The sequence below is a fragment of the Xiphophorus couchianus genome, chromosome 12 (assembly GCF_001444195.1).
Source record: "Xiphophorus couchianus chromosome 12, X_couchianus-1.0, whole genome shotgun sequence".
In the NCBI taxonomy this organism is placed as follows: domain Eukaryota; kingdom Metazoa; phylum Chordata; class Actinopteri; order Cyprinodontiformes; family Poeciliidae; genus Xiphophorus; species Xiphophorus couchianus.
The window spans coordinates 18,535,242-18,548,284 of NC_040239.1; the positions used below are offsets into that span (position 1 = coordinate 18,535,242).

Genomic DNA, 13,043 nt, shown 5'->3' on the forward strand with positions numbered 1-13,043 from the left:
AGCATGTTTTTTTCTTTTAATAATTAACCTGTGTAACCCTGTGTTAACATTGCTTTTAAGCATCCAGTGATATTTAAGAGAATAGACTTTTTTTTGTTTTTTTTGTCAAACTTTCAGGTATAATAGCTATTGCAGAGATTAACGAGGCCCTCAACTCAGGAGATCATCAGCAGACTCTTGCAGCTCTGCTTCTCCCTACAGCCAAGCTGACAGGAGTAAACCCAGCCACATCTAAGCACTACCATGATGTTCTTCATTATTCTAAACATCTTCTCTGCCAGGTAATAAGACAACCACCTTGATCGAAATATTTTAGTTATTTAGAAACGGGCATTTGAGACTTTAAAGCGCATATGAAAGTTTTAGCTTGGTGTAGCTTAAATCGGCAGGTTTTTAAAACTTCATCCACATAACTTACTGCGCGAAACACATGTTGTGTTTTTATTAGCTGTTATCAGAAATTCATCATCAACAGAAAGCTGGAAAACATCTGTCTGTCTGCATTTAATCTATATAATGTTTTTAACTCAATTCAAGGTGTCCACACTGGAATTGAGTTACTTAATTTTTTTTTTTTTTTTACCCCTCCAGGGGGTCTTTTGTGGGCTCTAGTGTCCCTTATATGATAGTAGGCTGACAGGAAACGGGGAAGGAGAGGGGGGAAGACATGCGGCAAATGTCGTCGGGTCCGGGAGTCGAACCCGTGACGGCCGCGTCGAGGACTCAAGGCCTCCAAATACGGGTCGCACTAACCGCTACGCCACCACGGCACGCCCCTGAGTTACTTAATTTAATACACTTTTTTGTAGTATTGAAATTTATTTAATATGGCTGTATTACTGGCAAAATGAAACTTTACAGATTTTTTTGTCACAATGATTGATATGTTTGAACTGTAGAGTGGTTTTCTTCATCTCTCTTCTCTACAATATTCGAGGAAACAGTCTTTTTTTACGTCCTGTTGGAGATAGAAATATTCAGTATCATGCTATAACTGCTGGCCTCTGTAGTATCCAATTACAAGAGATGAATTGTATCTCTGAGTCTCCTGTCAAGGAGAGGAGAATGCACAGGAAGGGATCGAGGCAACTGTGGAAACAGCAGAGACAAACGGCTAATCTATAGTATCCATACAGTGTGTCATCCCCACTGGAAAACAGGCGGATGTAGTGGGCAGCATGCAGAACGCCACTGGGGAGAAAACACACCAGGAAGATGATAAAAACCATAGTGCTCACTCTGGTGAACAGTTTCCAGTCGCAGGAACTTTGCTCCAGGTGATAAATCACTGCGACGTGGGTGTAAATACAAACCATGAACGGTAGTAAGAAGCCTAGAAAAAGTAGGATCAGTTTGTATGGCACCAGCGGCGAATGGGAGGGTTCTTCTAGAGGAAGTACATCATGGCACGTCGTGATCTCCAGCCTTCTGATGTGGTAGCTCTGCTTGACCAGCAGCTCAGGCACAATAGCTACTCCATACAGAAGCCACACAACCATGCACATCCACACTGCCAGGCTGGTTTTAGCCATCCGTCTGTACAGAAATGGCTTGACCACAGCCAGATAGCGCTTCAAGCTGATGCACGCTATAGTCTGAGCTGAGCAGTAAACATTTCCAAAAAATAAAGCTGTAATAAGCCGACAGGAGATTTCACCAAATATCCAGTTGTTTCCACTTAGGTGGTAGTGAACTCGCAGAGCAAGAGACAGGACGAGCAGCAGGTCCGACAGGGCCAGGTTCAGGTACAGGACCACTGTGGATAAAGTCTTTGAAGTGAGTCTGACTCTGAGGAATGCCAGAATGTAGATGTTAGATGGGATTCCCACGAGGATCGTAAGGATGTATGATGAAGGTATGATCCAAGTGCTGATGGCCCCTGTGGTGTATACTGCTGCTGAGCCCTCAGGCTCCACATCCAGGTGAGGGTTCATGCTGGAGCGGAAAAGGTCAAGCTGCTGGTTTGTGTAGTTAGATATATCAAAGAAGCCCCTAAAACTCTTTGGTGGAGCAGTCATTCTCCCATTTCCTATATTGAAAGAAAAAACATTTAAATAGTTTTAATTAAATTTTATGAAAACAATCCTGAACTTGAAATTGTTTTTACTCCTCATAATTTCATGCCGTTTATGGTCTTTTTAAAGCATAGATACCTTAAAATTATGCACAACATCATTCATACTCCCGACAGGTTTAGTTGTAAAGTTGTTTTTGTTTTACTATTTTCTGAGAGATACATTTCCTACAGAAATATATTTAGTTAACCATGTGAAATAAATATATATTGTTTTTTACATTTTATCAACAAACAGACAAATGATTAACACCCTTCTCAATGACAAATGAAATTCTTAATTTGATTTAGACTAACCACATGCCGTTGACATATTTGCTAACCAGCCTTTTGAGTGTTTTCACTGTTATTTTGATGATTTAGCTTTGATGAGTTTCTGCTGGTGAGTGTTTGTGATTGTAAGGCCTCTTTGACATCACCCTAATCTTTAATGTCTTATAGAAATTCTCCATTAGAATCAAGTTGGGGCTCTGGCTTGAGCTCCAAAGCATTTTGTATTACTTCGTGTCATAAGAAACCTTGATTTAATGTAGATTACTTTAAAATAAATCTGCAACAAGTACAAATACTTTTCAATTTAACCCTAAATTTGACCCTCTGTGAAGACGTTTTGCAGTTATCTTGTTAGTAAAATCAAAATTTAGTTACTTACCATCGACCTGACTGGTCTGTGCCACCACTAAACATAACAGGAGTCCCCTCAGAAAGTTAGCCATAACGCTTCCAGACTGATTTTCCACGCTTCTCAAACCTTCTGTTCTTCACTTCTCTTGATGGTGGTTCCCTTCAGCAGTTCTCCACTAGTGAATTTTGCTCTTCTACATCTCTGCAGCTCAACAAGTTGAATCGGTCGTTGTTTGTTTTCCAGTTCAGCTGTTCGTTTGTATGTGTGGTGTGCTTATCTGTGTGTGATGCGAGCTCTTTTCCTACTCTGGCCTGAAAACTGAATTCCCGTCTGCCTGTGTCAGGAACTTCCCTCTGACTCACAAAGGGTGAGGAGTGGCTTTGTGGCAGCCTACCAACAACTGTGAACAATAAGCAAATGACAATTTCTTTCAGCATTTCTTTATAAGGTTTGGTTGTTTTTAAACTTTTTTATTTAATTTTTTTTTTTGCCATTTATTATCGTTTCTGGAATATAGAATGATTAAAAAAAAATCTTTTTGAAAGATTTAAAATTTTCCGATTAAAAGCAACAAAATTTTGAACAGTGAATTTGGATACTTGCTGATCTCGCAGCTTTTGTCTCAGTATTGAGTTTGTTAAATTCAGACAAACAGCATCTGTAGGATGTCTTGGGTTTTTATAGCAGTAACTTCCTTTCTCAGAAATCTGTGGTCAAGGAGTAACCTTTGACTCAAACAGGGGACTCTAAAATTAACCGGAAAGGAAACGGCCTCTAAGCTGTGTAAACAAAGTTTGTACTGGTGGGGATCAACAAAGAGTCGTATTTTCTCATTTTTGAGATCCCTTAGCTGATTATCATTTAGTTACTGTGATGCATTTCACTTATGCAGTCAAATATAATTTGTGTTGTGCATTAAAATGCCATACCACAAATGCACTAATCAGAATTTTGTCACTGATTTCTAATCTCTGGTTTTTGTAAAGTTTTGTCCTGCCAATACCAATTTTAGCAGATTGTTCTTTAAAAACTATTTTAAAAATTATTTATATTATTTTACTAGCATACCGGTAGTGAGCTCAAAAATTATTAAACTGAATAGCTTTCTAGTTGCCTGTTTGAAGTCTTGTACTCTATTGCTCTCTATCTTTCTGAATACACAGCAGAGATGCCTTGACATGTCAGAAAATAGTTTTTTAAATGGCCTCTGACGTCTCCTCTGACTCAATTTTAGACACATAACCAAATGCAGAACAAGGCTAATTTTGAGTCTTCTTCCCTCAGTGACTGTCAATGTGTTACTGTCAACACAACTAGTTGGTGCTCCGATGGTCTGTTCACAGACTGGAAACAAATTTGTATTTTTGAGTTTCCAACCAGCTGATCACCAGTCAAGGCCAGTTGAGCTGGAAATTGTCCGATTCACATTTCTAACTTGAACAGAAATTAATTTAGAGTTTGAAGTTTATTCGACTTAAAACATTGTATATTTTTAATGAACTTGGTGCAGTTTGAAAACTGAAGTGACCTTTCAGCTTTTTCCTTATTACAGAATTCTGGAGATGAATCTGCAGTGCTCTGGTTGGACCAAATCCAAGAAGCTATCCTAACAGCCAATCAGGATGAAGAAGAAGCCCTCACAAGTATGCATTAATAGTTTTGGTCCCTCATGAACATCTAAACTAGTTAATTGTTGCTTAGTTGTTTTCTGTCTGTGTCAATCACACCTGAGTGTGTACACTGAAGTTTGTTTCAATTTGGTTTTGATAAAATAACTAGCATATTTTATTGAGTTTTTGAATCTCTACAGCAGTTAACAGCTTACACTACTGCTTTAAATTTTGGCATAAAATTAAATGTATTAACCTAAACGTTTCTACACTTTTGCTAAACATTTGTTGTTTTAAACCTTTTGTGTTCAGTACTTATCTTGTTTTGCTTCACCTTTAACATACCCAACCCTGCTTCCTTTAATGAATTGGTCCTTATTCATTTGACATCCTTCCTCTACATCTACCTGATCTTAAATGTTTCTAGTGGCTGGAGCTGTTGCTCATATTAACGAGACTGTGGAGGAGGGAGACTCCCAGAAGACCTTGCAAGTTTTGCAGATCCCCACTGCAGGACTGAGAGCTGTGCATCCTGACTGCGCTGACGCATACCAAGTTGAACTGGCTCAGAGACAAACTGCAAATGCTAGTAAAGGTAAAGAAGCAGGCATCATGTAGTAGAAGAAAGTACACCAGATAAATTTAACTTTCACCCTCATTCCGTTAAGTTTAACTTAACCTCACAAAAGAGGTGATCTATGCTAAGCAAAACGTAACACTTTGCAAAACGTAACTGACTGTTACGTTTTGCTTCCTGCAATAAGAAGGTTCAGGTAAAGAGACACAGTTTAAGAAAAAGCAAGGATCTAACCATGAATGTTTTATTTCATGAAAACAATATATATATGGTGGTTGTGGGAAAATATCCAGGTTACAGAGTGAAAAAATGAAGCTTGAGTAATTGCATGTTGATATTTTTACATTCTCATTTTTTTATACTAAATGGATGGATTCACAGGAGATGAATTCCTCTGCTTGTAATTATATTTCATATTAATTCTAATCAATACTACACAAAAACTAATTTAATATAGTTTTTCACAGCTCTGGTTGACAGCAGTCGAGTGTAAAAAGAAAACAAAATCCAAAATCAAATCCAAAACCATTTGAAATGCAAACAAAGGCTTAAATATCAAACTTAAAGTCTGGGAAAATGTTCATAAAACCTGCTAGATCATGATTTTTAAAAATTCTTCCAGAACTTATTACTACAAATTTTACTTTGTACTCTAAGTAGCCTTATCAGTTTCATTTGACCTAGATTTGTCTGGAGACTATTTTGGGTCATCATAACATTTATTGTATCACCATGAAAGATGCTGATTGTTGGGTAAACTGATCCAGAAGCAGTGGAAATTTGTGAAATATTGAATTGTCTACTTTGCTTCAGGCAGCAGTGATGGTGTTTGGGTCAAACACAGCATCAAGGACAGATACGACTACTTCTATAATCTGGAGACTGGGCAGGGCAGCTGGGAGGAGCCTGAAGGATTTGAACAGAAGGCAGATCAACTCAGCAAAGAGGAGATTCAGGTACAACTCTATGATTTTAGCAATTAATAACATTTTACACAACCAAGTAAGGATGTTTAATTGTTACATTCACAAAGATTCAGTAGCGAGGCTCAGATTGACATGAACATTGGTCTCACTACTTCTGGCACTGACAAAACTTGTTTTCCCGTTTCTGTCAGAGTGCAGTCAACTCTGTGACTGCAGAATATAACCGGGAACAGCTATGGTTAGCAAATGAACCCTTCGTCACCCAGCTGCAGGCGAGGATCAGAGGTCACCTGGCCAGAAAAAAGCATTTGCAGAGAATGGAGTATCTACGCCAACAAGAACCTCATGTAGTTAAAATACAGGTAATTAAATTTCAGAAGGTAGAGCATGGACTATTTTTACTTTCATCTTTTAATATAGTAAAGTGTTCATAGACCAGCTGATGAAGCTCACATTTCAGCTTATGTGCTGTTCAGTTTGCTATAGGGGATGATGTAATAAGAATGTCTTTGTGTTATTGTGTAGAGGGCAATACGTCTGCTATTATACAAAACTATTACATACAGTGGCAATGAAAAGCTTGCAAACACTTACATGGGCATGAATATTATACCTTTAGGTATACGCTTCAACAATCTTTTTTGTGGGTGGAATGTTCATAGAACAAAAAAATCTACTGCTGTCTTATTTTGGCAGTAGATTGTATTGCTGTCTCATGGCATTTTTGTCTCTGACCAAACACATGAGGTGTTTAGGTTGTTCTGTGGGCAGCTGCAAATTTAGGTCATGCTTAAATCTGTCCATTTTTGACCAAAAGATTCTGTTTTGATTTTCAGCCTTTCAGATCTATGGTGATGTAAAACTGTCCTTCCTGTGGAAACTGATGCTGATGTTCCATCTTCTCCCATTTTACTATCAGCTAGAGTTATTTTCTAAGCCAGGATTCGAATGCATAAAGGCTGATTGACATTAAGTTTCTGAAAAAGCCCTGACCTTGATGATTGATCATAATTTATGAACTTTGCTTCAAAGTAGAATCTGTGCAAACAACCTTAAAACAACCTTACAACTTCTGTCTAGAAGAGTGGTCATCCAAATATCCATCCAGAATTATACATACTCTGTACAATAAATTGAAATTGATTCAAGTATATTTGACCATTTCACCCTGAAAAACATTTGACCCATGAAGAGTGCATGTAAACTCTTTTCTGATACAGTCGAGTTGCCATCTCGGAAACCTATAAATCCTGATCCATTTTTTTTTTTTTACCACACATACATTTTAGATTTATTGCATTTTAAACAGATTTGATAAATTGTGCTGGCTTTTATAGGTTTAAAAAAGACCAATAACATAAGAAATGTTTGTCCCTTTCTAACTTTAGCAGCTGATCATGTGATGCCATTTATTAAATAATTGTTTCTGTTTTTTAATGCATCTTTTTCTATTTTTAGGCTTGCTTCAGAGGTTATAGACAGAGGAAAATCTACATAGCTAGGATCAATTTGCTTCAGAAAAGTGTTGCATCTGTGGTCAAGGTAATCTTTACCTTTAATAACGTCTTAATTTTTATTTTTAAAATACATCTGCAATTAATTATACAATTGCTAAAAAAATATACCAGCAATATATGTATGGCATCGGATATTTATAACTTAGTAAAAGTGTATTTAAATGAATAATTTTCCAATAAACCTGACAAAATATTCTGCTGTTTTCAGATTCAATCTATTGTGAAAATGTGGAAAGCAAAACGCAAGTATAATCAAAGGCTACAATTCTTCAGAGACCATGTGAGTAATCATAGTTCACAAATGTGTTTTTGAATTTTCTTACATTTTTCCTTCTGTTAATATCACTCTGCTCTTTCTGTATATAGGTAAAGGAAATTGTAAAAATCCAGGCTTTCCTAAAGGCAAACAAAGCAAGAGATGACTACAGAACCCTAAGTGAGTCAATAAAACATATATGCTTTTTAATCACAGCACCTTGTTTATCACTGCAGCTGAGCTGTTTTGTGATGTTAGAAATACTTTATTTTTTGTCAAAGTTCTTAAATTCATATTTTCTTGGTCTAACTAAATAAACGTGAGTATAAAAAATCCCAAGAAGTTCTGGATGATCTTGTAGATACTAAAGTATTTAATATACAGCTACGTATATAAAACTTCTTGAGTAATTGTGAAGCAAAACCCATTCAAGGTTTTTTTTTTTGGGTGTGGAGGGAGGAGATTCACATGCTGGACTTGGAGCCGAAGCTTTAAGATCCAAAACATGGGACCAATTACTCAAATAAATTAAATGATCAATAATGTTCTAATGTTTTCTTACACTTGTATGTGAAACATTTATAACAGTAGAACCACTAAAAGGAAACCTGCGGTCCTTGTTTTTAACATTTTAGCTGGAGCCAGAAATCCTCCACTGTCAGTGGTCCGAAAGTTTGTCCATTTGTTGGAGCAAAGCCCCCTGGACCTGCAGGAGGAACAAGAAGTGACTCAGCTCAGGGAAGAAGTCGTCACAAAAATCCGCTCTAACCAACAGATGGAGAAAGACTTGAATCTGATGGACATTAAGATCGGACTGCTGGTGAAGAACCGGATCACCTTGCAGGTTGAGAACCTGAAATTGTTTGGATAATTAGTCTGATGTACTGGAAGTACAACATGTATTAATTTAATTTATTTATTATACAGGATGTCATTTCACATAATAAGAAAATGAAGAACAAGAAAAATAAAACAAGCAAAGATGACCAGACCACTGGAGATGGACTTGGGATTAAAGGTCTCAATAAAGGCAAAAGAAGGAAACTAGAAGCCTACCAACATCTCTTTTATCTGCTGCAGGTATGATGGTTCTGCAGCATAAACAAATGGATTTGAATTAGGCAGTGGCAAAAAGCTTACCTTCTCTGTATTCAAACAAACAAATTTTTTTTTTAATCCACCACTCTGTTTCAGACGATTCCCTCCTACCTGGCTAAACTGATCTTTCAGATGCCTCAAAACAAATCGACAAAATTCATGGACACAGTGATCTTCACTTTGTATAACTATGCTTCCAACCAAAGAGAGGAGTACCTGCTGCTCAAGCTCTTCAAGACTGCCCTGGAAGAAGAGATCAAGTGAGAACTTTAACTCTGGCCTAGTGGTCATAATCTCAAATTTTCAGCTAATGATCCTCATTTATTGAATGTGTGTACTAAAGAAAAAATGGGTAAATGCTCACCTTTACTCTAATTTTTTAATTCATCTTATCTTGATGACGGTACTGTAAAACTCCACAGCAGGACTTTGATTTGATACTCAATATACATCACTGTGGAAATGCAATCAGTGTGTAACAAAGATTATGCGGCGTAAATGTGGATAAATAAATGCTAAAATTGTATACTTACCTACTTACTTGAACAGAAGGTGATCTTAGAAAAACAATCTGAGAAGGTAAATCACTCACATAGTCGTAACTTGGGAGGGCACGGTTTACCGTGACAGATTTCTCAAGTCATCAATTTCTTAAGTTGATATAGTTATTCAAGACATGCCATGATGTTGTTTTGCCAAAATCTAGAGTTACATGTATAATAACTAAAGTTGCCTCTCAAACACCAGAGACTTTAAATGGAATATCTGTAATGCACATTTATACTCTGGCCATTCTGAGCAACTCCAAATGTTGTGAAACACAGGTAGATCGGATCAACAGGTGGAACTTAGGTTAGATACCCAACAACAAATGTGACATCATCTTAACCTGTGTAGGGATGCACCATGTTGCACTGGACAGTCGGGTCCAGTTTGATGCTGTGCAACATGGTGGACTGATGTGGGTCAGAAGAAAGTATGCTCTTATTTAGCATTTCTAAAGTGTGACTGTTGAATAGTTGTATATTAACACTATTAAGCAATATCTGCAGAGACTTTGTGTGAAAAGCTACATCATACATAACATCTATCATTTATTAGTGTCACAAAATTTGTGGGTTGGGTGCATGAAACTATGTGAGCAAGTAAAATCAACATCCATTTTTTCATACCTTGTGATTAGCCACTAAATTCACACAATTCCTCAATAAATAGTTTTTTTAAAATTCTTGTTTCTGAAGCACAATTTCTATCATGTGTAAAAAAAAATTTTTTTGTTTGTCTCAGTTCTAAGGTGGATCAGATCCAGGACATAGTGACGGGAAATCCTACAGTCATTAAGATGGTGGTGAGCTTCAACAGAGGGGCACGAGGCCACAACACCCTCAGACAGCTGCTGGCTCCAGTAGTCAAAGAAATTATTGATGACAAGAGTTTAGGAATCAACACCAATCCTGTGGATGTGTACAAAGCCTGGGTCAACCAGCTGGAGACGGTGACCGGAGAGGCCAGGTAGGAGCAAAGACAACGGCTCAAAAATGCTTAGCTTTGATTGGGTGTAATTTGGTTTCTGCCTTTATTTCTTCTTTGAATATATACAATTTCCTATTAATGCTTATCAGGCAACCATTGTTTTTAGCTAAGTAGATTCTAAAAAGAATTATAATAATGAAACATTATTAATGCTTAAACAGTTCATAAGCCTGCTTTTCATTGCTCCCCTTTAGCAAACTGCCATATGAGGTGACTCCTGAGCAGGCCATGTCCCATAAGGAAGTGCGTAACAGGCTGCAGGCCTCCAGTGTGGCTCTGCGGTCTGCAACAGATAAGATGTTGAACTCCATTGTGTCCTCGCTGGATAATATCCCGTAAGTTTCAAGATCTGGTAACCATAACTGGCGTCTTTTAACCTTTTTTGTGTGACAAATTTGTATGTTTGTGACTGTGAATCTCCATTATCTGCTGTAGTATGTGTCTGTCTTTATGAGTTAATTTTATTTCTGCTTTTGTAGCCCCTTATCTTGCTTTTGTTCAGAAAGCTCTGCTTTTGCCAGGTCAAATTTGCCTTGTTTAATAAAATTAAGATGAAAATAAACACAATTTTCCTCCTTTTCCATTTAAAGTTTGAAAAGTATCATCTTGCTAAGCATTTGACATTTTTTCTTAGCTTTTGTTTTTATTTTAACACATTTTTTTAGAATTGCAAATATTTTTGCACTTGTTGCTAAGGTCTGACCAACCTTTTAGGGAAATTATTGGGGATTTAAGTACGGTACTCTGCATTGTGCCTGTTCTCTAAACTTTACCACCAGGTGGTGCTGTTTCACTAATGGCAACGTAGAAGGAGAAAACACTGAAACCCTTCTCATAGTTGAAGACCTAATTGTAGTTTTAATGGGCCATATACCTCCTCGGTTTCCCTCTTGCTGGGCTTGTTTTACCATTTGCCTTGTTGCATGTAACTGCATGTTGTTTTGTGTTTGATGTCCTACCAATGTTTTTTTGTTTTGCATGCAGTTATGGCATGAGATACATAGCAAAGGTTTTGAAGAACAGCCTCCATGAAAAGTTTCCAGAAGCCTCAGAGGATGAGCTGCTGAAGGTAGAAGTAATATATTAAAATCAAATCACAGAAAAACAGTTTTGATGCTTGATTTGTGACCTATTTTCTGTATTAGATTGTGGGAAACCTTCTGTACTACCGCTACATGAACCCAGCCATCGTGGCACCGGATGGCTTTGACATCATCGACATGTCAGCAGGAGGCCAGCTTCACGTCGACCAGCGACGCAACTTGGGATCTGTTGCGAAGATGCTGCAGCATTCTGCTGCAAACAAGCTGTTTGAGGGCGAGAATGAACATATGACGCCAATGAACAACTACATATCTCAGACGTATGAGAAGTTTAGGTAAGGCGGATTAGATGAATGTGCCTAACCTTGCTGTACTGGGAGAGATTTGTACTACTTCATGGCCGTATTCCAAAAAATCCTTAGAGGAAAAACATAAGTTGCAAAAAAAAAAGACCTTCCTACAAAAACAAGGTCAGGAATAATAATAATTTAAAAAAACAATGTGACACGGTGGATGCAGAGGTAACCCTGGCAACAGAAATAGCTATGTGCTGTATCAGCAGATTTTAGGCAGTCATCTGTCAACATTAACTTCACTTCCAAATGGGAAAGAGAACAATGTGAGTGTGTGTGTGTGTGTGTGTGGTGCCATCTGCCCCACTTTGTAAAAGTAACTGACTCATCTTTACTGGAAATCCACTTTCAACTCAATTTTTCGGGAATCTTTCAGTTCGAACTATTCACCCTGTCTGGAAAATAGATCATCAGATGTTTTGTTGCTGATGATTGTTTTTTTTTTTATTATTCTAGTGTAATGCTGTTTACTTTAACTCTACAATATGTTAGTCTCTGAGGCAGCCTAACTATTGATCCTCTCCATCAGGTTATTTTTCCAGGCTGCATGCGACGTTCCTGAACCAGAGGAGAAGTTTAATGTTGACGAATATTCAGACATGGTGACTCTGAGCAAACCAGTCATCTACATCTCAATAGAGGAAATCATCAACACTCATTCGGTAAACCCTGACAAAACACACCGATCCTTCAAAAATTCCTGCAAAAAATCTAAGCAATTTTTAAATTGTATTTCAAACTTCAATGTACGGTTTTGAAAGGCTCAATGCAGAATCAACCTAGAGTTGTTCTGAGGATATTATTTCATCTTTTATTACTTATTCTGTCTTCTTCTCACTGCATCAATACTCTGCTTCCTTTGTTATATTTCCTCAAGTTTTCCTTGGAAAACAATTAATGGTGAAAAATTTGGAATTAAGCTAGCTGTGTTCTTTGTCATAAGATTTGCTCTACTCAGGAAATAATTTGATAACTGTTAAAACTGATGTTTTCTTTTCACATTAGGACAAGTTCATAAAATATTCATTCACTAAAGTATTTAGGGAACAAATAAATTTGAGTGGAAACATGTATTCCCTGTATATCCATATCCATTGCTCAACTATTAAAATATTAAGTAGTTTACCTCCATGCTGTGATCTTGATTTTTGAATTCCAGCAACCTAGGGAGCACTCTGTTTATTTTCCTGGTTCTTTATGGTTTCTCTGTTGTTTAAGTAGCGAACTCCAGGTGTGTAGAAAAAAACACATATCTGTTTTTACACAGCTGCTTTTGGAACACCTGGAGGCCATCTCTCCAGACCAAAATGACTTGCTGCACGAGCTGCTGCAGGACCTGGGAGATGTGCCTGATGTAGAGACTTTGCTTGGTAGTGTAACCAATTCTGATTTTATTTAATCCCAGTTTGTCCACATTTTTCCTAGATTTAC

General features: G+C 37.4%; 2 protein-coding genes across 3 annotated transcripts in view; one reads left to right on the forward strand and one right to left on the reverse strand.

The window, feature by feature from the left end:
* The window catches only part of iqgap2 (IQ motif containing GTPase activating protein 2), a 36,981-nt gene that overhangs the window by 20,146 nt on the left and 3,792 nt on the right, over positions 1–13,043 (forward strand). For both annotated transcript variants that reach the window (XM_028034680.1, XM_028034681.1), the window contains exons 15-31: positions 118–281; positions 4,252–4,342; positions 4,737–4,904; positions 5,700–5,842; positions 6,004–6,174; positions 7,271–7,354; positions 7,538–7,609; positions 7,696–7,765; positions 8,221–8,429; positions 8,513–8,665; positions 8,780–8,943; positions 9,971–10,195; positions 10,411–10,551; positions 11,201–11,285; positions 11,362–11,594; positions 12,142–12,274; positions 12,880–12,982. In XM_028034680.1, the coding sequence (XP_027890481.1) occupies positions 118–281; positions 4,252–4,342; positions 4,737–4,904; positions 5,700–5,842; positions 6,004–6,174; positions 7,271–7,354; positions 7,538–7,609; positions 7,696–7,765; positions 8,221–8,429; positions 8,513–8,665; positions 8,780–8,943; positions 9,971–10,195; positions 10,411–10,551; positions 11,201–11,285; positions 11,362–11,594; positions 12,142–12,274; positions 12,880–12,982 (2,409 nt within the window). The remainder of the gene's footprint in view (positions 1–117; positions 282–4,251; positions 4,343–4,736; positions 4,905–5,699; positions 5,843–6,003; positions 6,175–7,270; positions 7,355–7,537; positions 7,610–7,695; positions 7,766–8,220; positions 8,430–8,512; positions 8,666–8,779; positions 8,944–9,970; positions 10,196–10,410; positions 10,552–11,200; positions 11,286–11,361; positions 11,595–12,141; positions 12,275–12,879; positions 12,983–13,043) is intronic.
* Positions 807–3,083, reverse strand: f2rl2 (coagulation factor II (thrombin) receptor-like 2). The gene is made up of 2 exons (XM_028034684.1): positions 2,727–3,083; positions 807–2,029 (listed from the first exon to the last, which is right to left on the reverse strand). Exons 1-2 carry the CDS (start codon positions 2,788–2,790, stop codon positions 984–986), a joined length of 1,110 nt encoding a protein of 369 aa, XP_027890485.1. The 5' UTR covers positions 2,791–3,083; the 3' UTR covers positions 807–983.

Coding starts and splice junctions, on each gene's coding strand:
- f2rl2 (XM_028034684.1), bottom strand. CDS start 2,790: ATGGCTAACTTTCTGAGGGGACTCCTGTTATGTTTAGTGGTGGCACAG. Junction 2,030..2,726: donor ACAGACCAGTCAGGTCGATG/GTAAGTAACTAA, acceptor CTTTCAATATAG/GAAATGGGAGAATGACTGCT.